Source organism: Gadus macrocephalus, chromosome 2 (genome assembly GCF_031168955.1).
Source record: "Gadus macrocephalus chromosome 2, ASM3116895v1".
In the NCBI taxonomy this organism is placed as follows: Eukaryota; Metazoa; Chordata; class Actinopteri; order Gadiformes; family Gadidae; genus Gadus; species Gadus macrocephalus.
Window position 1 is genome coordinate 20957272 of NC_082383.1, and position 25743 is coordinate 20983014.

The window sequence follows — 25743 nt, forward strand, 5'->3', positions numbered from 1 at the left end:
CGCTCCTGAGCCACATGGCGGTTTCATTACGTCTCGATTGGTGCGGTGCTCACGTTGTTGTTGTTGTTGTTGTTGACGCAGAGGGTCCCGGCAGCGATGGGCGCGCCACCCGGGGCCGCCGCGCCTCCTGCTTCGGCCGGCCCCCCGGGGACGAACATCGCCCCGGAGACGAACTCGGGCCCTGCCGCGCCGTCTGCGGGGGGGCAGGAGGGGGGGGGAACGCCAGAAAGGGCGCAGCGGCTACCGAGCTGTCTGCCGCCGCGGAGTCCTGAAGGAGAGAGGGGGGGAGGGAGGGAGGGAGGGAGGGGGGGGAGGGAGGGAGGGAGGGAGGGAGAGTGAATGGTGATTTAGACTCGATAGTTAAAGAACACGTTTGGTTGCGTCGATCGATTGTGAGCCAGAAGAATCCAATATACAAGAAAAACAAACAAGTTTTCACCGCCTAGCGACCCCGCCGCCCCCCCCCCGGCAACCAACCATTCCACCCCCTCTATGCCTTCATCGCTCAATTAAACCCTCCCCAAATCCCTCTCCCTCCATATCTACTGGCAGCCGTGTGTTTTCACTCCACCAACCATTAAATATTTACAGCAAACACTTCAATAATTCAGCCCTGAAAAATCGGATACACATATGAGTAGGAAGATGTTTGGGGAGAATGACTTGAGCGAGAGCGAGATAAAAGGCATGAGAGGGACTCCAGAGAGGCAATATGACAGATAGGAGGATGACGGAGACCGAGGAAGAACGCGGGTAAAGAGAGAAGCAACAGCCGATTGTTAGTAATATGCAGTGTCTGGTACAACCAGTACATTTACATTTTACAGTTAGTCATCTCGCAAACGATGAAATCCAAAGCCCCTCACAATGAAATGTATCTACGAATACAAAGCCTAGCAGTGCTGCAATGCCATGAGGAAAACTGAAGAGCATCAGTGGTAGCATACAGGGAGAAGCCTGTTATTGTGCAATACCAGGCATGAACCCTGTCAACCTTTCCATTTTGCTCCGTGAATAAGAAATGCCTTCGCCGTGCCAATAATAGTGAAGCCCTTAAATGTAATTGATCGTGAGAGACCTTTAAGCCAGGGGGGGGGAAAGAGAGAGAGAGAGAGAGAGAGAGAGAGAGAGAGAGAGAGAGAGAGAGAGAGAGAGAGAGAGAGAGAGAGAGAGAGAGAGAGAGAGAGAGAGAGAGAGAGAGAGAGAGAGAGAGAGAGAGAGAGAGAGAGAGAGAGAGAGAGAGAGAGAGAGAGAGACGGTGATTATGAATGAAGTAAGGAATGCCTGCCTGGAGGCTTGCTGCTGTTAAAGAGGGCTGGGCCGGCTCGCATGGACCTGTAGGCCAGCGACATGAAGCAGCATGCAATCACACATAGCAGGGGTTTTCCCCGCCTCCCTCCCTCCCTCCCCGCCTCCCTCCCTCCCTCACCCACAAACGGGTGTGTGTATCCTACTCAGGGCCCTATGCAGATGGCTACCATAAGACCACTGCAATCCAAAATGCCTAATTACAGTTCTCCATGCGAGTAGATGTGAAGATTAAAGTGTGTGAAAAGTGGGGCGGAGGGTGGAACTAGAAGACGAGAAGGGGGGGGGGAGATAGGAAGTGGAGAAGGAGGGGTGATAGAGGAGTGTGGGGGGGGGGGGGGGGGGGGGGGGTGATGTGGGAGAGGGAGAAAGAATTAAGATGAATAGAAGCGGTGAGGAGCGGAGGGAAATTATAGGACATAATAACCCTAGCTGTTTAAGGGAAGCCCTGGCTGTAATATCACTAACTGTCCTCCAATGTTACCCTCGCCTCGCTGCGCTCAACTTAGTACACCTAGGATGAGGATTACATCTCAGCACATTAAATGATTGTTATTATGAATATTTTTATGTTCGGTTTGTTATGGTTTATTTCCGCAGGAGAGGAAGTGACCTCTTCCCCGGATACGAGGCCGGAAGAGATATGGCCGTGCGATATGGACAAAATGCTTCATCACAACATTGGTCGTTTCACGTCTTGATAACGTTATGTAAAGATACGCGATACCCGATATAGTACGTATTCGGTTGGTTCAATGAAAAGAAATGTCTTCCCAGAATAACCGCAGGCCTCGTCATGACGGCTCTTGGATAACCCTGTCAACCAAATACAAATGAAAGGCACTTTCTTTTTTCGCCTTTTATTGAGACAAGCTCAACTGACACACAAATTAAGAAAAAGTGGATATCAAACATGTAAAAAACGTTACAAATATTAAAGCAAACAGCACTCTGCATCAAGTTTCAGAGATATCCAAAAGTGAAGCCAATAAACAAAATATCTACCGATCGCCATTTTTCTCTTGACCGTTATATACCTCGTCGAAGCGAACAGTCCCCTAAGGAGGGTGTTTGCCCAGTGACTTCATGGTGGCAGGAGGATGCTAACACTTCAGAAGATTTCTTACTGGCAGCCCAGGAGGGCAAAGCAACACCAGACCCCACAGCAGATCAACAGATAACCTCTACCACGGTCGCTTCCCGTCGTCCTGCTCCCTCTCCCGACTGTCCCTCCCTCCCTCCCACGTTCCTCCTGTCCGACACCTCCCTCCCCCCTCCACCACCTCTCTCCCACCTCCCTCTCTCCACCATCTCCCTCTCCCCCACCTCCCTCTCCCTCCCCCACCTCCCTCACCCCCACTTCCCTCCCGTCTGTCTGCAGCATGAAGGTTTACTGCTGCTGCATTGCAGTGGCAGCCTGCCACACAACAATTTATGCGTTTCTGTTATTTCAAGGTTTTCCAGGAGACATGGAAACCATTGACCTGCACATTTTCAAGAGTTGGAGAGTGAGCGAGGGACTGAGTGAGTGAGAGAAGGCAGGGCTTCATCTGAGTATTCTCCCTGCATGCATTGCCGAGAGGCAGCCACAGTGCTGAGGGCAGCGCACGTGTAGCACTAGTATGTGTGCACGTGTCTGTACGCCGCTCATTTATGTGGTCTGAACAGCCACCGCTATTTAGGTCTCACATACACACACTGAAGGTGAACTACTTGGTCCCACGTGGTAAACATGGTGGTGTTGACATGGGCCCACCTCCCCCCCGTTTGTGTGTGTGTGTGTGTGTGTGTGTGTGTGTGTGTGTGTGTGTGTGTGTGTGTGTGTGTGTGTGTGTGTGTGTGTGTGTGTGTGTGTGTGTGTGTGTGTGTGTGTGTGTGTGTGTGTGGCAACGCCCTCCTGTGGTTCAGCCCTGCTGTGGTAGAGAGCGGGACTTCACACACACACACACACACACACACACACACACACACACACACACACACACACACACACACACACACACACACACACACACACACACACACACACACACACACACACACACACACACACACACACACACACACACAGAGAGAGAGATTTACTACACTCCATGCTGGCGACATGTTTAGCATGCCTAGTGCTAGCTCCAACTGTGTACACGCAAGTTAGCCTGCACTGGTACATTCTCCATTCTACAACGTACACACTGAAGGGTCTCTGGACTTAACTTTACTTTGAAAGCCACCTCTGCAAAGGGTCAATGATTTTTTTTAAGCTCTTACCTGATTCTGAGCAGGGTAACCATGGAGACCAGGGTTCAAAGGCTCGTTGTTCTGTGAGAGGGAGACAAAACAGAGACAGAGGTCAGGTCACGACAGATAATAACAACAAACATCGTAAAGTCTGAACTATACTTCAGGAATTTTGCGGGTTCGTTAAGACTAGAGGTTAATTGGAGACATTGTCCATGGTAGGAAGAAAATTAGCAGTGATTAATGTTCAGCTAACTCCCTTCTTACAAAGTGGATGTGTTTCGCAACTGCGCAGATGTCGATCTGTTGACATCTAAAATCTTTCAAAACAAAAACTAGCAAAAACTAGCCCGCTGTATTTTATTTTTTTATTGCCCCCAAACAAACATATCCGCAGGGTTTTGATTTTGTGTTCACCTGCAGCTGCGCACGGTCACGGACTTAGGCCGAGGGCCTCAATCAGATCAGCCCCAAAGATAGTGGCTCTCCTGGTCGAGTGCGTATCATTAAGGATCATCATGCTCAGCATATCACAGCATGTATTTTTTTTTAACACACGATTTGAACGCAGCATCGGGATTCTGTTTACAGATCACTGCGTCACTCACGACTTCAAGAAGAGACACAGATTTGCTAGCGGTTTGAATTTTTCCATGTTAAATGTGGTGGTGAATTTGGGATTTGACTGGATTTCGTATTGTTTCAACTCACCGGTTTGCAATGAACTGGCACACTGGGGAGAAGGTGAAATTAGTGTGCAGTTGACAGTCTCGCACTTCGTGCATTCTTACAACCGGGAACTGAGCCTCTAATATTGATTCAGAAGTGAATGTTTAGGCTGTGTTCCAATCAGTTAAAAAAAAATTCCTACACACCCCCCTCGTTACTTATTGAATGGTGCTCTGCACTAATAAATAGTGAATTATCACGCCCTCTATGACTTAGCCTCTGCCTTTCCACAGAACTTTAGCGTCGGCCCTCCGATTGAAGTATGTGAGATCGAGCTGTTGTATGTGAGCAGGCCCGCTGGCGTGTAAAACAAAGAATCGAAACCCTGTTGATTTGTTTGATTGATTGTGTGCAGTTCTTAGGCGCTTACTTGTGTTGGACAAACCAAGGTTCAGCAATGCGAGTTGCTGAACACTCTTGGAATATAATGGCCGTCAAAGGCTAGCCGACTTCCCAGTTTCAACCACAATGTCCACAGTTATCTCGGGGTCCGAACCAACTGGCCGAATCCTATAAAACAATATCTAAATCGGCGTATCCGTTCAGACAAAATAGCAGGTTTTGCGGCCGGCAGTTGGCACTGATCGCGTCGCTGCTATTCAGCGGAACTAGGCCGACTTTTCACAAACACACCCATTAAACTCTGCAGGGTTAGGGTCCCTTAAGAAGTACTAAAGTTAAGGTAGTTAAATAAAGTACTTTGGGTGGTACTTGTGTTGGGAGTACTAGGGCCATTTTCACCCCCGTCTCTGGGTCAAGCATTGGACCTGTAAGCCACACAAAAGGAATCACGCACACATGGACGCAAACACAAACACACACACACACACACACACACACAGAGACCTACACCCTGGAAACCAGTGTTGTGGTTAATTGCTTGGTAATTGAGTTTAATTTGATTATATCTGTCTCTCTGCGTGCCCCCTCCCACACACGCGCCTCCCTCCAGAAGGCCATTGTCTGGCAGGGAGGAGAGGATAGAGGAGGAGGAGGAGGAGTAGAGCGTGGAGCGAGAGAGAGGCGAGAGCAATGGCATCGGCCCCGACACACACACACACACCAGATAAAATGGGGAACCCCAGGAGAATGTGATACTCTTCTCCGTCACATCCACATACTCCTGGGATGGGAGGAGGGAGCTCGTCAAAAATAAGAGAAAAACTGAATGCAAGCAGAAGAATAGACGTATGAACACTGGAACTACCTTCACTGTGTGTGTGTGTGTGTGTGTGTGTGTGTGTGTGTGTGTGTGTGTGTGTGTGTGTGTGTGTGTGTGTGTGTGTGTGTGTGTGTGTGTGTGTGTGTGTGTGTGTGTGTGTGTGTGTGTGTGTGTGTGTGAGAAAACAGCCCTCTCTTTGTCTCCGTCCACTTCCTGCCTCATCTGGAACCAATCTCCCCTCGTGCCTTGTTCCCAGAGGGGCCGCTCTGCTCCACACTCATATGGAACATATTTATATGTAGTGTACACTGTATGGACGCAGTAAACCACTCTGGGCTGTGCCTTATTGGGAGTGAATGTACGACGGAGGGGGGGGGGGGGGATGGTGCCGAAGGGCAGGGCTAGCTGTGAGGGAGGGCTAGCTGTGAGGGAGGGCTAGGACAGGGCTAGCTCTGAGGGAGGGCTAACTGTGAGGAAGAGCTAGGGCAGGGCTAGCTGTGAGGGAGGGCTAGCTGTGAGGGAGGGCTAGCTGTGAGGGAGGGCTAGCTGTGAGGAAGAGCTAAGGCAGGGCTAGCTGTGAGGGAGGGCTAGCTGTGAGGGAGGGCTAGCTGTGAGGGAGGGCTAGCTGTGAGGAAGGGCTAGCTGTGAGGAAGGGCTAACTGTGAGGAAGAGCTAAGGCAGGGCTAGCTGTGAGGGAGGGCTAGCTGTGAGGAAGAGCTAAGGCAGGGCTAGCTGTGAGGAAGAGCTAAGGCAGGGCTAGCTGTGAGGGAGGGCTAGCTGTGAGGAAGAGCTAAGGCAGGGCTAGCTGTGAGGGAGGGCTAGCTGTGAGGAAGAGCTAAGGCAGGGCTAGCTGTGAGGGAGGGCTAGCTGTGAGTGAGGGCTAGCTGTAAGGGAGGGCTAGCTGTGAGGGAGGGCTAGGGCAGGGCTAGCTGTGAGGAAGAGCTAGGGCAGGGCTAGCTGTGAGGGAGGGCTAGCTGTGAGGGAGGGCTAGGGCAGGGCTAGGGCAGGGCTAGCTGTGAGGAAGAGCTAGGGCAGGGCTAGCTGTGAGGGAGGGCTAGTTGTAGGGTTAACCCCAGCGTTAGCCCGTGGGACTCCTCCTCCGGCTCCACCACAGCTGCAGAGACCAGAGGGGGAATCTTAAACCCAAATTACACAGAAATGACAGACCCAAGTGGGGGAGGGGGAGGAAAGAAAGATAACAGGAAAGAAAGAACGCTAAAAGGAAGAAAGAAAGAAAGAAAGAGAGAACGAAGGGACGAGAAGAATAGAATAAGAAAATGTTATTCGATTCAAGAAAAAGGAGAGAAAGAAAAAACAAGGGTGAGAGAGCAAGAGGCAGAGAGAGAGGAATTTAGCAACATCTGGAATCACTCTGTCTGGGCGAGCAAAAAGGGGGGTTGGAGAGGAGAGCAAATGGAGGAAAAAGAACAGAGCGAATATAAGCAGAGAGAGAGAGACAGAGCGAGAGGGGGACGAGAGAGAGGGAGAGAAGCAGAGAGAGAGAGGGAGAGAAGAGAGAAAGACAGACACAGAGAAAGAGAGACAGAGAGCGAGACGAGAGAAGATGGAGGCAATGAGTCAGACTTTAAGAATTTCATGTGATTATTTTCTTAAGGGGTCTGAAGCAGAGAGCTGAACCTGATCCCTCTCTCTGCAGCCGTCCTGCTGACACGCACAACTTTGAATTCTCTCTCTCTTTATCCACTGCACTTAGATCATTTCTATCCATTAAAACCTTCCTCTCCCCTTCTGTCTTTGATCTCTCCCCCGTCTCTCTCTCTCTCTCTCTTTCTTTAACCCTATATCGCTCCCCCTTTCTCTTGCTTTAACCCTTTCTCTCTCCCCTCCCCCCTCTCTCTCTCTGGGGTAAGAGACATGAGGTCAACAGATGGCGAGAGGGGCGGAGGGAGAGCTGAAGACAGGATCAATTGACATTAGCTTGTGTGTGTGTGTGTGTGTGTGTGTGTGTGTGTGTGTTTGTGTGATGGAGTACATGCGACAGTTTGGGGGCAACTGTGGGGGAGGGGCTAAGCAAATTAATCAAGGGGGGTTGGATGACATCATCAAGCAGGGGGACAGAGAGAGAGAGAGAGAGAGAGAGAGAGAGAGAGAGAGAGAGAGAGAGAACAGCTGGGAGAGAGAAAGTATTGGAGAGGTTGGGTAACAGCAGCAGGCAAAAAGGAACAGAGTGGTCGAGAGAGGTTTGGTAACAGCAGCAGTGTGTGGAGCTAATCACAGTGAGTTCAAAGGTCAAGGTCACTACGCAGCTCTGGAAAGAAATCATTGAACAGCACTAATCAGTGTACACACACAAACTATTTCATCTGCACACAAACACACACACACACAAACACACACTATAATCCATGAACAATTGGGTTAGTAATGGGTTATAATCTATACATACACACACATCATACAATGTACACATATTCTTTGTCTTTTTATTTATCGCACAAACTTTAATCTACACACAGACACACCATACTCTCTACCAACACAAACAAACCTTGTAATCTATACACACGCCCACAATATAATCTACACACACCCAATATAAAATCTATAACACACCATATAGGTCTAATCAATAAATATACAAACACAATTCCACACACAGAAACAATATATAATTTTTATCCATTCCTCAATCTGTATAATCTATCCATGCACTATATACACAAATATAATTATTATTAACAACAAGCTAATTACTGACTTCACCACTACATCCATTAATTCATGTGTTAACATATTATAATTAAGTGTTATAAACGTTAAATACTATTTTGAGTCCTTAGATTGCCTATGGAGAGTGGAATGACTATAAATCGACCATCTTCTACCATCACTTTACTGTAAACAACAACAATGTTTTACTACCTTCACCCTAACCCCAACCAACAGGGCTGGACCATCAGCAGAACATGTCTACTGACGACGTCTGGTTTATTGACCCACAGCACCTGTTCCAGTCTGCCACAAACTTTGAAAACACACTTCTGTGTCTTACAGTCACCCTGGTTGACTCTCACCGCCGGTCGGACTAGTTGAGGAGAATCCACTACATGTACACTATCTTATAAAGATCCCCTGTGATGTCCCTGAATCACTACATTCTGGGACGTTTGGAGGAGCACTCCCAAACCATCAACGGCTGCGCTGGCGCAGAGAGAGACCCATGGCAGAGCCGCGGTGGCTTCTCAACGCAGACTGGTAGTGGAAGTAAACACTCACGATTCCGCAGGACGCTGACCAGCCTGCTACAACCTCTCAGGCCCGTTAAAGCGATCAGCCTAATGCCCTCCACTAAATGATCTGGGATCTGCTTAACACAACACAAAGCCTCTTTACTGCCACTGATATGGGGGGGCGGGGGGGGCAGGGATATACTAGAGAGAGCAAGAGAGGGATGGGGGAGAGGGAGGGGTGGTGATGTCTGGAAACATGTGAACTGGGAGTCAATTAGCCCCCAGATACATAGCCGGGGGGTGAGAGTGTGTGTGTGTGTGTGTGTGTGTGTGTGTGTGTGTGTGTGTGTGTGTGTGTGTGTGTGTGTGTGTGTGTGTGTGTGTGTGTGTGTGTGTGTGTGTGTGTGTGTGTGTGTGTGTGGAGGGATATGAAGACGAGGGTTGTGCAGCCCAACAAAAGAAGATCGAGAGGAGTCCGTCATATTCTACAGACGGGGATGCTGTCGCGGTGAGACCTGCCTGCGTGTGTCGATGGGGGCCTCCCTCAGACTATTCTTTGTCTTCCCCGTAACCCCCCCCCCCCCCCCTCACCCAAACACCTAGCCACACAAGGGGGGAGGGGGTCCCCCTTATGTCCGATGTAACACCTTGAGTCATTATCATTACTAGAAACGCTCATCTTCTTCTACGTGCATATCAAAATAAGCCTCCACTGTTTTACAAAACCGTTCCCGAGCAGCCGGTCTGTCTGCGGAGCGTCTGTCATAAAGCAGCCTGGATCAGGTTACCTTTGTCTGCCACGGCCCCACTACTCACCATGCCCTGGCTCACAGCCATGGCACTAACCAAATGCCCCAATTTAGCTTATGATTTTTGATAAATCATGTGCTGCACTGATGTGCTGTGTTTATTGAAAGACAGTAACAGTAGCAGCTACAGACATACAGTAGCTCCATTTCACTTGAAATAAATCAACCCGGTTGTGTTGTATTTTAACGGTACACTTCGGGCTACGAACCCCGAATCGGTAACAAAGACACCCCGTGTGTGTGTGTCCATGCTCGCCCCTTACCTGGCCAACGTCAGCGACCCCGGTCCCGTCTATCCGCGGTCGTTTGCAGTCCGCCGCGGCGAGGTCCACCAGAACTGCAGTTGGCTGGGCGTCGGGTTCGGGGTCTCCTCTCTTCATCCCCCGCACTGTCGCCGGCCCCCCAGGCGCGATCGCATGCGGCCCGGTTGTGGTGTCAATGTCCCTTTCCAGGTCCATTATCCCCCGGGTAGCGGGCAGTATGATAGATGCAACGTCGGTCGACATTAACATCGGAGGGGCAGACAGTCTCTCCACCAGAAAGTCTTGTTTTTTTATCCGTTCGGACTGGAAGGTATCCCGGCTCGACAGCAACAATAGAGCCCGGTGTTCCTATGATGTGGTGCGGGTGTTGAAGATGCTTATTAAGCTCCAAATTACTTAGATATGAGTGTGCGCCCTATAGTATGACATCTTGGCTGGGTCGGACGTCTAAGCAGGACCCGGTAACTCGGTGGACATTTTCCTGTGTTTTTTCCTTTTTTTCTAACGGAGGTATATCTCAGCGAAGAACACAAACCCCCCAAATCTTGGGATGGCTGAAAAGCTAATTAGCCAGCTCACGTTAGCTAGCCTGCTAGCAACACATTCCGCTAGCTCCTCACATAAATGTGTCTTGCTTGAAAAAACACTGGAGCCAATACAAAACAATGTGGATTGCTTTTTTTACTAATTACCTTCTAGTTCGTTAGCGCCAACAAACAGAACCTCGCCTCATTTCCACGTCTAGGAAGTCAATGTAAAAATATCCCAGGTTTTCCTTACCACCTTTCCCTTGCTCCGAGTGTCTCGTCTCCCTGTCCTCTGCTGCTCGGGTCTGTCTTGAGAGTACGGATCTCTGGCTGCAGCAGTAGGGTCCGGCTGCGGCCTGCAGCACCTCAAGCCACGCCCACCTCACGCCGCGCCCCCTTTGGCTCAGGCCGCGCCCCCTTTGGCCCCACCACATCCGTGGGCTTAACCATTATCGCTCATTGCGACCAACTAACAACATATTTTTCCGGCCCACCTTTTAATGTTTTTGAATATTCATTTTAAGTTAAAAAGGATGTATTCATCTTGTATTTCTGCCATAAGAGCATCTCTTTTGTAAATGATCCTTTAGTGATTTCTCGTAATATTTAACGCTCATCATTGCCAGTGACATCACAATTTAACTATGTTACTGTAGATGCAACCCTATTATCTGACATGTTAAATTAACTGTTTAACTGTTTAATGAACTTGTGAGTGAGTGGTTGTTGAGCCTGACAAAAGCTTTGGACGCGAAGCCTGGTTACGTTTCAGCGTCTGACAATTCTCATTTAACTACACAGACTATCTTATGTCCTTGAGCAAGACAATAGCCTTTTTTACACAGAGACCCAAACCTTGTCGTAAAGAGATCAGGCTGGTTCTACTTTTTTACACAGAACTCCAGCGTTAATCTGCATGCTGGGACACAGCATGTCGGCCTTCAGTTAACCAGAGGCGTGACGTGTAACACAACAGTGTCATCTTTCTAGTGTGGCATATATGACCTTTTTTCAGTGTTTGAGCTTGAGGCAAAACAAAGCAACAAATGGTGATGAATACAAATAGTAGGCTACACACCAACCATTCAAACGACGTGGTCCCGCTGTGCGTTGGGTGACAGATACAAAGTATGGTCTCAAGTAGGTGTGGGATATGTGAATCATGTTTGTCATCCCACCTAATCAGAAATTGGGGAACTAGGAGGAACAGTTGAGTAATCCAGTAACTATCTGTTGTGTGAATTATGCATGAAAATGGACAGTACATGTCGCAGGGTGAGTTGGGCTCGATTTCTCAAATCCATCACACTCTCTGTTTGCCGCCGTGGCTTCTGTTGTGAATACCGGTCCCACTGGACCTCAATAGAACTGACCTACACACCCAGCCCCCCCCCCCCCCCCCCCCATCACACTTCTCCGCCTCCTAGAGAGAGGTGTTAACAAACGAGAGAGACAGAACCCCTGCAAGACAGCTGGAGGGGATGCTGTTTCCCCCCGCACTGAGCAGAACAGCTGTCTCCAGTGTTATCAGACATCTTTAATACCTCACTAGTTGAATGCATGTTTACTGACTGCTTCAAAACATGTACCAACGACCCCATTCCCAAGAAGCAGAAGATCCTTGTTCCCGCTTCCCCGCCTGCCGCCGACCCTGACAGAACCAGCACATGGGCAGGGCAAGATTGATTCGTAGTGGTGGACCGTACGCCCTGGAGCCCCACCAGGCTGTGTGCTCTCCCTTCAACCCTCTCCACAGACAAGATCCGCAGAAACTAAAGGTCCCAGACACTCACCAGTGGCCCGACAGGCCAGGGAAGGCTTTGAAAAACTGTAGAGATGGTAGCAAACTTCAGAAGGAGCCATGCCCAAACCATCATGGGTGACTCCATCATTAACACTCTCGTCGTTCCGATTACTGGGGAGAATAATACCAAAGGAACTCAGGTGAATGGGGGAACATCACACTCCCAAGAATACACTCCCTCCCGCTCCCTCCGCTCAACCTCTGCTGGACTACTATGTATCCCCACATCACGACTCACTACAATGGGTGCCCGGTCATTCAGCTGTTCAGCACCCAGGCTCTGGAACTCCCTCCCCCCACACATAAAACAGTCAGACACCATTACAACCTTCAAGTCACAACTCGAAACTCACCTGTTCAAACTCGCACACAACGTCTAACTGATCACTTTTTTGATTGCTTGTTTGTTTTGTTTTGTCTTGTTTTTGTTTTATTTATTTTTTATTTATTTATTATGTTTATTTATTTATTTATTTATGTCTTGTTTTTTTAAACGATTTATGATGACTATATGCTCTGTAAGGTGACCTTGGGTCTCTTGAAAGGCGCCTCTAAATTAAATGTATTATTATTATTATTATTATTATCACCTCAACCATCAAGAAGGGCCAGCAGAGGATGTTCTTCTGCAGAAAATGATGGTCCAGTTCTACGTTGCGATCTGTGGTTCGCTGCCTTCACTGCCATGGACAAAGGCAGACTGAACCAAACAAAGACAGCAGCGTGTCATTCAGCGGAGAAGGTCATCGGCTACAAACTGCTGTCCCTCCTGCACCTGTATTACTCCGGGACCAGGAAGACAGCAGCACAATGCCTTTGAAAAACGACATCATAATTGATGTGGTGCAAGGCATTATGTGTGTCTGTGTATGTGTGTTTTTTATTCAACCTATTATTGCTCATTCCTTCTGATGGGTATTTCGAGTCTCGGCTATAGCCTTTGATCAAGCCTTTACTTTGTAGAGCTGAACTGTGTACTTTCAGGTAGCTACATTTAAACCTAAGATATGTTGGATCAAAAACAGGAGACAGAAATAAAAATAGGAATGTCAGCAGTCATTTGCGGGAATGGTCTGACAGAAGAAGAGGAAACAGAAGAAGAAGGGCAAGAAGCAGAGATAGTGGAAGGAATATGTAGTGGTTGGTTAAGAGGTAGTAGTTAATATACAATAGGCAGTTACTTCAGCCAGTTGACGTTTAGTTTTAATAGTCTGTATTGAACTGACTCACCTGAGAAATTGATATTGTCCAAGGAATTGCCTTCAGGTATCGTATTACTGATTTGCTAATTTGTTTTGATTTCCTCTGTTTTTTTGAAGAGTTTAATTAATTGAAGATTAATTAAACAGATTAATTGAGATTCAGCTTGCCAGAGTATGATGGAACTGTGGGACACAATTCTTCCAGGAACATCAGTTCAATGGGACACCTCTGAAATTCCATTTAACGTGCTCAAATCCTCACAGTTATACTGGGAAATGGTTGGTTCTATTCCGGTATTGAGATGTGGGCCCATCTGAGATGCGTAGGACGTTCCGGGCCTTTGGATGCTCCACTCGTATGCTTCTCTGTACTGGGACAAGGTGAGCCCATGTGCCTGTGTCATCACGTGGAAGACTGGCGGACATTGATGCAAAAGACGTCTCCCTGTTCCCACCGAGATTGATAACGCCATTAGGTAGGTTTACCAGTTCTCATTGCGACCTATGTGTACCACAAGATCATTCTGGGTCAGGGTCTCTGAATCTTATACTTCTTTCGAATTGGTGCTTGATGTTATAAATGTGTCTGGAGAAGTAATAGTTAGCAAGCTACCAATGTCACTACAATATCAAGTAGGCCAACGCTTAGCATTTCTTTCAACTTCTCACAACATGACGACAATGTACGCATCCGTTCATGACAGCATTTGCATTCAATTAGACAGAAAATGTAGACTACTATTAACCTAAAATACTATAAGATTATATAATGTAATGTAATTAATATAAAACATGAAATCAAACAGTGGTCGGTCTCCTCAATCAGTGTCAGTTAGGGTTAGGGTTAGTTTTGGTAATAGGGTTACTGTTAGTAGTAGTAGTAGGGTACGTTTCATAAAAGGGTTAAGTTTGTGTGCATGACCGCGCGAATGAGAAGGGGCTGAGGGAACACAAAAGTCTACGAAGAGATCAATATGCTTTCTTCCCGGAAAAGCTGATCCATTAAAGACAGCTGAGGTCTCTGTCCCTTTAGAGAGGGTTGTTATTTTTACTAAACAGTTTTACATGTTTTACAAAGCTTTACAATTTGCAATGCGTTGCCTCTTTTTCATTTTGGGAGGCATATTGCCTATTAATTGAGGTATTCTTTCTTGGTTATTTCTTATTTCTGAACCCTGCGGGTGTCTGTTATCTCTGTAAGCATAATACAGTGCTAATGGTCTGAGGTTTCTAACATATTTTTAAGTGGCCTTGTAGTTCTGTCCCCTTTGCAGAGATCAATGTTTTATAAGCTTATGTTGGTTCTTCATAGAACACCATTATAAATTGTTGTTGAAATAATTTTTGAGTCGGAGCCGGTTCTCTTTCAACCCCAAAAGGTTATCCAATGGCCTCATTAACAATAATATAATAGAGGGTTCTTTGTGTTACGATGGATGTTACAACATAACTAAATACATCATTTTTCTGTTCATTTCAATCTCACTGCATTCTGTCACATGTTAATGAATTGAGATGTGTATTATGAGTCCTTGTGTTTATTTGACTAACCCTAACCACGTCCCCTATCCTTGAACCATCCGATCCGTCCAAACAGACCACTCGATCCCTTCTCTCCCGTGCTCGATCCAACTGATACAACAGGTTCGGGGGTCGGTTGCGATTATGCCTTAACCACCAGATGTGCACACCTCGATCTGCGGCCCAGTATGGACGGGGGCTCCTTTCTTCTTTCAATTCACCGTTCAATCGGTAGAAATGGGGAAAACCATTTGAGATCCTGTGTGACAGAGGAGAGGCATTCATTTCCACGCAGGGGATCAAGAGCTTCTGGAGCCGCAGTACACAATGGAACCATCACAGAGGGAGAAGACTTCTGATTCGAGCATCTCCGTAAGATCCAACCCACCGTACGCACCACATTTCGATGGAGCATGAGAGACGGAAATCAAACCCGTAAATCCCTCGCCCCACATGGTGCTTTAAGGTCAGGTTGCTCTGGGGGAAGTGCCGATGACCGTGTCGACGGAGGTGGAGGACACACTCGACTCTAAAACCCCCTCGGCTGCATAGCATCGTCAGACCCTGTCGACCCAGACCCTAACCCTTAACGCCAACGCCGCTTCTGATGGGATGTCTCCACTCTCCTCTACCCCCAGGCTGTGACGGCCCGAGTGGTATCCTTGGGCCGACCAGTTCTGGATGCAATTCACCCTCCAGCCTTCAGCCCTGTTCCAAGTGGCTTTTATCTCCTCCAGGCATGTGGTGGGACAAGTCGTCATGGTGATTGACCAGCAGCTGCCCGGCCTATCGGCACCATATCCTTTGTTCACCCCAGCGCTGATGGTAGAATCCGTTCAGTGGACATAGACGTTAAAGGGGCAGATTATACTGGCCCAGCAACTGAACTCATTTGGCTGCCAAATATGACAGAGGATGATAGCCTACCCCATGCACCCAGCGGTAGAGCTGGGCTGCTACACATACCATGTCAGAACGTGGGGAGGCTTTATAAATTCCCCCGCTGTAAGTGGGCGTGCACATATAATCTTGCTAAACCATAATCACAACCTTGCAACCTTGATTATACACCTGTCGCAATCAAGCATACCTTTGTGGTTCAGTCTGCTGACCATCGTAGCAGTGTGCAATTGACAAAGTGTTTTCTTTCTGCTTCAACAATTCTTTGCAAGACTCCCGTATAGATCAGTAGTTGAACGTTTGGTTTCTTTAAATTACCCGTATTCTTTTTACCTTTGCCTCCGTTGCGGGACCAACTATTGCGGCACTGCCGATTGGCTGCGTGAAAATCTGGCCTGCTGGCCAGCTCTATAATCCTTATTTGTTAACAAGCTTCTAGGTGATTGATTGTTAGAATGATATTAATATGTTATGGATTAATAACCACACAAATGTTATGTTGCAAGAAAAAATTGGGCGCCATTGACAGACAAAGCTAGCCCTTATAAATTATAAATAACGCTTGCAATCCTACTCATATAAGCTATCAAGCAAATAGCAATAAATCAACCTTGTTCTAACGACAAACAAATCGGGTACAATTAATAATACATTCATTCATTTCTAGCCAGCTTGCCAGGGTAAAAACATTGTGTCACTATGTTGAGTTTAACTTGCTCAAAATCAAATTATGGCTGTAATGTTGCAAGAAAAACGACTGTCAGATTCAGTCAATCACAAACGATCACATGCCTTTATCCAGTTTTCTCGTTTCTATCTTCGATTGTCTCTTCTTCCTCCCTAGAGCGCCTGGCCTAAATTATCGTAAATTGTTAGGAGCCAGCCACCTGTGCACAGTGTTGCCAGATTGAGACAGATTTCCCGCCCAATCAGGCAAACCTGGCTGCAGCGCGCTGCATATCTGGCCCGATTTGGCAACACTGCTTGTGCAACGTGCTCGGTTCAACCAAATGAGTTGTTCATGAGTGAATGGATATTGCCGCGCAGGGAGCGTTACCATGGCTGAACACCGAGTTATTTAAGAGAGCAAGGTGACTTAACACAACCGCACAAAGTGTAAGGAGCGAGAGAAACACATAAAGTCACACTGATCGAGGGCTTGAACTGGTGAGAAGTGAGTGAAAGGCAAAATGCAAAATGTGATGTAGGCCTACAATTTATACCAAATTTTTATACCAACTATGGATTTGCTTAGAGTTTAACAAGCTTTAGTCTTGTGGTTGATACATGAGCTTCAATGTTCAGACTTGTCATGCAGCACGCAAAACGGGACGGGGTTAGTTAGAAATAGGTGGAGCTGGACATCCAATGGGCATTATATCATTAAGGCATGGATATCTTAATGAGACATAGCACCCTCTGCTGGATGACTATACGAAGTACAAAAGCATATTTTGCAGGACAGTAATGCTGTGAATATGACTATGTTTGAGTAATTGTTCACGAAAAATAATTTGTCACCTAAATGAGTAAAACATTTTGTGTAAGAAAAGGCTGCTATGACACTTAAATACCATTACAGAACCATTTCACCTGTATCGTGTGATTTGGTACCTATGCCATCACACACACTAAATATGAATGGGTTTCAATGGAGAGAAAGTAATTATTTTCTGGTCCCAGTCTTTACATGCCCTGGATTACACGTTGTTTGTGGATTTAAATGATAATTTTTCATGTGAAGAGTTTGACTGTTTATTGTGCAATTTGTCAGTTAAAGGCTGTAGAGAAAACACAATGAGAAAGACTGCATGTGTTGGGAACGTTACTTTAAAAAGGAATTACTTATAGTTACTCACTACTTGTTCCAAAAAGTAACTGAGTTAGTAACTGAATTACTAATATTTAATAACTAGTTACTTTTTATTTGATAAAAGTAAATAGTTACCAGGGAAAGTAACTATTTGCGTTACTTTAAAAAAAGAAAGTTGCTATATGTCGAAGAATTTGGATTTTTCTGAGCAGTTATCACTTGGCCTTAATGTGTTAAATGGTTGAACTGCCCATTCAAGGCACTGATATACTCCCAACTTAATTGTAATTTGCTTGGTTGCAAAGGCTGTGGAATATTTAATTACTTTTGTCAATTTTATTTCTATATCTTTATTTATTTGTTTTAGCGGACCGGAAGCAAGAGATCAATGAGGCTCTTGTAAACTTGATTGTAAAAGACCTGCAGCCTTTTTCCATCGTGGACGACAACGGTTTTAAGAACTTTGTGGCTTTGATGGATCCTACCTACACTCTGCGAGGAGGAGAAGACAAAGGCCAGGGCTGTCATGCAGAGTGTTGAAGCTATTAGCCTGACTGCTGATATGTGGACCTCCATTAATATGGACGCATATCTAGCAGTCACCTGCCATTATGTGGATGACTCTGCAAAGCTGGCCACAGTTCTTTTGGGAGTGCTGCATTTTCCTGTGTCTCATACTGCTGATAACATCTCAGCTGCAAAGAGGTCGCTCATGGAGGAATGGGGCATTGAAGGCAAAGCCACCTCCATTTTTACTGATGCTGGAGCCAATATGATTGCGTCTGTGAGAAATTTAAATATTCGCCATGTGGTTTGCTTTGCACATGCTCTAAATGTAGTTGTAAAACAGAGCCTCGACGCAACTCCTGGCCTGGCAGACATCAGATCAAGGTCACGGAAGGGGGTGACATATTTTAAGACCAGCACCACAGCAAAAGAGGAGCTCAGAGAAGTGCAGGAGCAGATGCAGCGTCCAGTGCATAAGCTTATTCAGGAGGTGGACACCCATTGGAATAGCACTTTTCACATGCTTCAGCGCCTTTTTGAGGGAGAGACAGGCAGTGGGGGCAGCTCTTGCAACCCTTAGAACTGACGTGAGACCTCTGTCCACTGAGGACTTTGACACCATCTCTGCTAGCCTGAAATTCTTCTACCAGGCAACGGTAGAACTCTCTGAGGAGAAGAGAGTCTCTGGGTCAAAGATCATCCCAATGATCAAAATGCTCATGCTTTACTTGTCTGATTCAATGGGGAAAGCAAGTCACACCACAGCCAAACAACTGGGGGAGAACATGATCATTATGATGCAAAACAAATTTGACAGCATCGAGAAAAATCCAAACCGCACTGACCCATTCCACTCTTCTCAATCCTAGATTCAAAGCAATTGGTTTTTTACAATCATCAAATCCGCAAGCAGCAGCAAAACGACTCACTTTTCAATGTTCACAATTATTAATAAGAAACACACCACCTGTCGTCACTCATGAGGAAGAGCCCTCCACCTCCACATCATCTCAACCAGCTCCAGCAAATGTAGAAATTCCATCAACTACAGGTAATGTTGTGAAAAGTAAAAAGGGACATAAAAATTTAAACCGTCTAGTACTGATTACTGTCATGTTTCTCTTTCAGATATTAACCTTTGGGAAACACTGGACAGAGATGCTTCTGAAGCAAGAATGTCCAGAAATGCCACAGTGGATGCTACAGTGGAGGTGCAACGGTACATGACCGATCCACCGCTGGAACAGTCACACACTGCCATTCTCGCGCACACACATACGCTACTCTCGTAACAGAAGCATAGTTTGTACTGAATGCATGTTGATAATGATTCACTTCTTATAGGGGGTAACTACATTTGCACGAGACCGGCTTCCTCCATCGTATTCGCCTACGCGGCCTACTTTTTAAATAAATTGCGTCTCTGTTTTCCGACGGCGACAACAACATGACTATCGTCTCCTTATACGTCCGGATCACGGCCCCCGAGAAATGTCTCTAGCATGCGCAGAACGCAAAATCCTAATCCATGCAATCCGACCCGATGCATGCACACTTAAATTAAGTGTGCATGCATCGGGTCGGATTGCATGGATTAGGATTTTGCGTTAAAACACCTAGATTATTCGATGTTAGTCTAATTAAGTGACTTAATTAGACTAACATCGAATAATCTAGGTGTCTTAATTCGACTATGAGTAACTCGATTCCATTATAGTTTGACTAAGGTGTATACATGCATCTTAATAATCCAATCATAGTTGGACTAACCCAATAATTCGATTTTCTTGAGGGTCATGTAAACGCACTGTTAGACACACACAAATATGATCCATACTTACATCCTCTGCTTGTTGTCCATAAATGTTGAAATGCTTTGATCTTGCAGATTCCACTATTGCCTGCCGCTGCAACACAGCCAAGCTGAAATAATTGTCACTTTGAAAATCGGGGATTACTTTATTAGAATTGGTATGGATATTGGAATTTTTGAAATCCACCTAACACAAAGTGGGCTTGTTGATTCAACACATCTGCCCATAATGTTCCAAACATTGAGATGTGATTCACATCGAGGCTCTGTTGGGACCACTTTCCATTGATGCCTTCGCGTGTCCCCCGCTCCCCGCCGTGCCGCCCCCCGCCGTCCTCAACATGGACGCCGGGTCCAACAGCGTCCCCCCGCGGCTCAGCCTCCAGCTGGCCCCGGTCGGCCAGCCCCCGGGCCTCTCGGTGCTCTGGGACGCGGAGGTAGCGGACCCCTCGGCACCCCCTATGGAGAGCTACAGGTGAGAGGAGGAGGCCCGCCCAACCTGTGTGTGTGTGTGTGTGTGTGTGTGTGTGTGTGTGTGTGTGTGTGTGTGTGTGTGTGTGTGTGTGTGTGTGTGTGTGTGTGTGTGTGTGTGTGTGTGTGTGGCCTTGAACCAGCAAGATGGCCTTCCTCCCGAGGGTACCACCGTCTGATGAGCGTCACCAAATAATAACTAGATTGAAGGAATATCAAAACGATCATGGTTTCTGTTAAATTCGCATAGCCCGTATTGTTATGTAATCAGCAAATGCCTCGGAAACAGGTTGTTAGAAAATGGTAAAGTTTTTTAAAAATATACGTTGCATCAGCCCCGCCCTCGTGGACGGACCGTATTCATTATGGTTCTATTGGCTGGTGTTCTACACCCACCGTCCTATGAATCAGCTCCCTCTCCCCTGCAGTGTGCATGTTGTGGTGAAGGGCGTGTCCCCGGAGTCGAAGCTGCTGCGCGTGGTCGAGGCCACCCCTCTGCCGATGTGCGTCCGGATCACCGGCTTGAAGCCGGGCTGCAGGGCCTACGTCTCCGTGGTCGGAGAGGACGTGTTCCGGCGCTACGGGCCGCACAGTAAGGTCACGCTGGCGGAGGTCCCCGAGCAGACCGCCGCTGTCCTGAGTCGCCTTAAAGGGGGGGGGATCAACGTCGGGGGGCTTGGCCTGAAGAACAACGTTCATCCTTGGTGACGTTATGCTTTTCACGGCTGTTTATGAGTTTTTACTGGGGTTAACAAATGTTATTGAGTTAAATTGTTAATTTTTTTTTTTTTCAAATAAAGACATTTTATTTGTGTGTGTGTGTGTGTGTGTGTGTGTGTGTGTGTGTGTGTGTGTGTGTGTGTGTGTGTGTGTGTGTGTGTGTGTGTGTGTGTGTGTGTGTGTGTGTGTGTGTGTGTGTGTGTGTGTGTGTGTGTGTGTGTGTGTGGAGCAGCAATTAAGACATTTTGAAAATTTGGACAAACAATGGTCTGATTTCCGCCTCTTCAAGATTGAAGAAGGTGGTTCTTGTAATACTTTTTCCATGTTGATCAAAATAAAGTTTGATTTCGGAAGCCTCAGAATAGGACATATTCAAATTGTTTGTTTTTGCTTTGGGGGAATGATTACCAGTTCGGGTTTCCTGTAAATCTGCACATGCAGCTGTAGTAGATGTAACTATTAGATGCATGCAGATGTAGAACTTGGTACATATAGCTGTAGTACATAGTATATGCAGCTGCAGCGAAATCACAAGGCAAAGTGATCTCTGGAGACCCCAGAGAAGACACCCGACACTTGGCCCTAACACTAGAAGAGAACCGGCCCCTTGGCCATCAAACTAGAGAACCAGACCCCTGCCCCCCACACACCAGACAGAACGTGGACTATTCCCTGACCTATGAACTGCCCCACTGTAAGTGCCCTAAATGCTCTTGGGCTCCTTTGCTTTACTAGGGGAGCTCTGTAGATCCCAGCAGGGTCAGAGTACCATGAGGAGGCATGCTACAGAACATGGTTGGGAATATTCAGAAAAGGTGTTGGTTGTTTCGCTATGGTTAGGTTCTCTGTCAAATGAATCTTGTTTCTCTATAGAAGGATCACAGCAACCGGACCATCTGAACAGTGGTTTACGTAAAGAAAACACACATCTGTACCTGACATACACACTTAAGACACTAGACACACACACACTGCGCCATGGGACACAGGACACACCATGAAGGTTTTGGGAATGTGTCTGGGTCACTAGAGATCATTCAGACAACCAGAGAGGAGACGGCCCACATTTAGTTGTAGCTCCTCTGGTTACCTAAACTTTTAAAGATCAAATATATCATTTTAACCAAAACTCTTCTTTAATAACACTGATTGAACCAGAACATTCAATACATCAATATTATAATTAACAAAGTAAAACTAAGTGTTTTTGGATATAAACAATACAAGAATGCAAACAATTAGTTTCATAAATGTGAGATTTCCATCACAAATTAATGCAAAACGGGCCTATATGAATTCATAAAAAACTATTCAAATTAAACCTACGCCACTCATCACTGATGATTATCGTGGATCCCATGGGCAACACGTGAAACAACCCCTCTCGAAATGTACACATGTGCTTATTTGTTCTCGAAGTCGACACTGGATGGCGCTGTAAGCGCACCGAGGGGGTATAACATCGACCCGGATGGTGATCTGCGCATCGTTATATCCCACAATTCCTTTTTCCGTCGTCCTCTTTCCCTTCGGCCGCAATGTCTAAGAGAGGTACGGTGAGATTGCCTTCCAATATCTACATCCATCTGACATTAAGACTTCTTCATCCGAGCTGAAAATCATACTTGTTTTTGTAATGTATCCTGTGCTGACAGCTATGCGTGTATTGTTTAATTCGAGAAAACAATTTGATAGATTTGACCTGTTTTGGTGTTGGCTAGTTACAGGAGCCCATGTAGCTAGCTAGCCTTTAAACGATAAGGCGAAAATGGGTTCGGAAATATTGGTTATTTTCCTTCGGGGACAACGTGGAAGAGGCTTTTTAATACGTTGTGTTACTAAAATTTGACAAAGGTATGAACAAATTAACTGTTGACTTTTAAGTGCATCAACTGAAGCTAATGCTAACATCTTCGAATTGACTTGAATTACAACCGTGAAGCATGGACGCCATAGTGTTTATTGCTATAATGTGGTCGAGCTGTTTGCGTTAATGCTTTTATTTTATACATTATCATGCTTTGAGAAACATTTAGTCCTAAGAATTAGTGAACGTGCAGATGTGGTGTCCTAGTACATTGTGGTTGTATGTTTGCCGGTGGGTCTCGTTCTCCCACCCCTTCCAAAAAGCGCTTGCCTGGTCTGTCCAGTGGCTGGGTGAGTTGTCGTTAGAAGGGAATATCAATCCCTTCACTGTGGGTGAGATGGCGGTATTTTCAATGACTGACCAATCTCAATCAGTGTTGGTACAAACCATGAACAGCTGCAATCTTGGTGGAAAAGCCTAAATTAGTATGCATTGACGGCTCCCATCAATTATTTCAGTTGGTACGCGTAAGAGTCAAGACACTTGTATTGAGTTAGCTGTGCCTGTTGCAGGTTTGCTTCTCTCAATGGAAAACAATGCGAGTTACTGACGTGTGTGTTTCGGTTCTGTTCAACAGGACGTGGTGGGTCATCTGGAGCAAAGTTCCGCATCTCACTGGGTCTCCCAGTGGGTGCGGTTATTAACTGCGCTGACAACACAGGTGAGAACAGACTTGACTTGGCCCTTCAGGTGTCCCATGTGCCAGCCCCAGGAGAGGCCTGTTGCCTGTTAAGAAATGTAAATGCAATTATTCACTGGTGGGTTTAGTGTCACCACCCCTTCCAAAAAGCGCTTGCCTGGTCTCCCAGTGGCTGGGTGAGTTGTCGTAAGAAGGGAATATCAATCCCTTCACTGTGGGTGAGATAGCGGTGCATTTCCGTGACTGACTAATCTCAATCAGTGTTGGTACAAACCCAAACGAGTAGTTTCTACTTTATTCCAAAGGTTCGGGAGCTATGTGTTCTGTAGCAACCGATTTTTCATGTTTACCTTATTGGTTTAACTTTCATTTTTAATTCAGCTGGATTCCAGTCAATAGTAGGCCTGGGTCAGCTGGGTGTCATGCCGGCGCCTGTGATCAGTGTCTAGTGTGGGCTCTGCTGTTGATCTCATCGGGTCTTGTGCTCTCTCGTCTCCTCCACCTTTCCTTGAAGGGGCCAAAAACCTGTACATCATCTCTGTGAAGGGCATCAAGGGTCGTCTGAACAGGCTGCCCGCTGCTGGAGTGGGTGACATGGTGATGGCAACAGTGAAGAAAGGCAAGCCAGAACTCAGAAAAAAGGGTACGTACTTAAAATTGAGCTCCTTGGTTCTCACTTAATGTACACAAGTGTTTATGTGCACTGTGATTTACAGTCCTTGTGAATGGCTATCGTATGATCATAGTCTTTTTCAATTGGATAATTAGAAGTGCATTACATTTTTTGTGGTGCTAGACCGCCTTATTGACTCAGAATAAAGCTCCTTCAGTAAGGAGGAACCTGTGCCCCCCCACCCCTTCCAAAAAGCGCTTGCCTGGTCTCCCAGTGGCTGGGTGAGTTGTCGTTAGAAGGGAATATTAAACCCGTCACTGTGGGTGAGATGGCGGTGGATGACCGTGACTGACCAATCTCAATCAGTGTTGGGACAAACCCGTCCTGCTGTAATCGTTAACAACATCGCTAACATCTCCGGTTGCTTTCCGTCCGTGACCTAGTCCCAACTGTTTGGCCCGTCTTGAGTCATTGGTGTTGGGGGGGAGTCAGGCTGGGAGGAAGGTAAACGCGTGGATCTCGACTTGTATAGCTTTGACTGTAACATCCCCATCTCTCCACAGTGCATCCTGCGGTGGTGATACGGCAGCGGAAGTCGTATCGACGAAAAGACGGCGTCTTCCTTTACTTTGAAGACAATGCGGGGGTCATAGTAAACGTCAAAGGAGAAATGAAAGGTGAGCCTCCTGCCGTACTGGGTTCAACTCTTAATGCAGTGTTTGCGTGCCCACCCCTTCCAAAAAGCGCTTGCCTGGTCTCCCAGTGGCTGGGTGAGTTGTCGTAAGAAGGGAATATCAATCCCTTCACTGTGGGTGAGATGGCGGTGCATTTCCGTGACTGACCAATCTCAATCAGTGTTGGTACAAACCAAACCTCTGTTTAACCAATCAACTAAAGCTTATAGGAGCAGCTCTGCACTTTACTGTAGAAACCAAGATGCGGTCTCTAGGTACTGGGTAAAGGCAGATTGATCAGGTGTATTTGGCTGTGGGGGTCAGGGTATATTGCTCGTATGGTTAATAGGAACAGCCCTTTATGTTGCAATGCCATTTGCTTAACTGATTAAGCCACGCGCGGGTAGTATTTCGGAGACTGTTGGCATTAAAAGTATTCAGTCCACTAACTAGCTGTGACCCGATGTAGTTTAACTCGGATGGCTATGTGGGAGGGGTTTTAGGAGTTTCAATAGTATCATTCTGGTAAGCAAAGGATGGCAAGCATATCTTATTTGGGGGATATAATCAGCTGTAGGATGTGATTTTTGGTAAAATTATTTGCATTAAATCGATCAACATTCAGGTTATTAAAAGCTATGAGCTAGGGTTATTGTTACACCTTGCAACTTTTAAGGGTTTGACAACGTATCCGGATAACAATTGATTAGATTTTTTTTTTCCCTGCATGCTCGGTTCTGAAGTTGTTAAAAGTATGACCAGTGTTTTGCTCTTCTCGTACTGACTTCTCATTCCTCTTCAGGTTCTGCCATCACAGGTCCTGTGGCCAAGGAATGCGCGGATCTGTGGCCGAGGATCGCATCCAACGCTGGAAGCATAGCCTGAGTTGACCCGACACGTCTTGTTTTCAATAAAAACTGTTGTAAAGTCGGTCCGGTCTCATGGTGTGGTTTATCTCTAATGCAGTCAGAGGA

The 25743-nt window shown here is 46.5% G+C and overlaps 2 protein-coding genes across 2 annotated transcripts in view; one reads left to right on the forward strand and one right to left on the reverse strand.

Moving 5' to 3' along the window:
* Positions 1 to 10573, reverse strand: part of LOC132469851 (RNA binding protein fox-1 homolog 2-like) — a 22564-nt gene extending 11991 nt beyond the window's left edge. The window contains exons 1-3 of the mRNA XM_060067960.1: positions 9698 to 10573; positions 3574 to 3624; positions 54 to 268 (exon numbers count right to left, since the gene is read on the reverse strand). Of these exons, the coding sequence (XP_059923943.1) occupies positions 54 to 268; positions 3574 to 3624; positions 9698 to 9946 (515 nt within the window). The 5' untranslated portion in view covers positions 9947 to 10573. The remainder of the gene's footprint in view (positions 1 to 53; positions 269 to 3573; positions 3625 to 9697) is intronic.
* Positions 10574 to 22387: 11814 nt separating this feature from the next.
* On the forward strand, positions 22388 to 25699 carry rpl23 (ribosomal protein L23). Its single transcript, XM_060045557.1, has 5 exons — positions 22388 to 22526; positions 23420 to 23503; positions 23997 to 24125; positions 24659 to 24772; positions 25572 to 25699. The coding sequence occupies exons 1-5, from the start codon at positions 22514 to 22516 to the stop codon at positions 25652 to 25654; spliced, it is 423 nt and encodes a 140-aa protein (XP_059901540.1). The 5' UTR covers positions 22388 to 22513; the 3' UTR covers positions 25655 to 25699.
* The last annotated feature ends 44 nt before the right edge of the window (positions 25700 to 25743 follow it).

Coding starts and splice junctions, on each gene's coding strand:
- rpl23 (XM_060045557.1), top strand. Junction 23,504..23,996: donor TAACTGCGCTGACAACACAG/GTGAGAACAGAC, acceptor CTTTCCTTGAAG/GGGCCAAAAACCTGTACATC. Junction 24,126..24,658: donor GCCAGAACTCAGAAAAAAGG/GTACGTACTTAA, acceptor ATCTCTCCACAG/TGCATCCTGCGGTGGTGATA.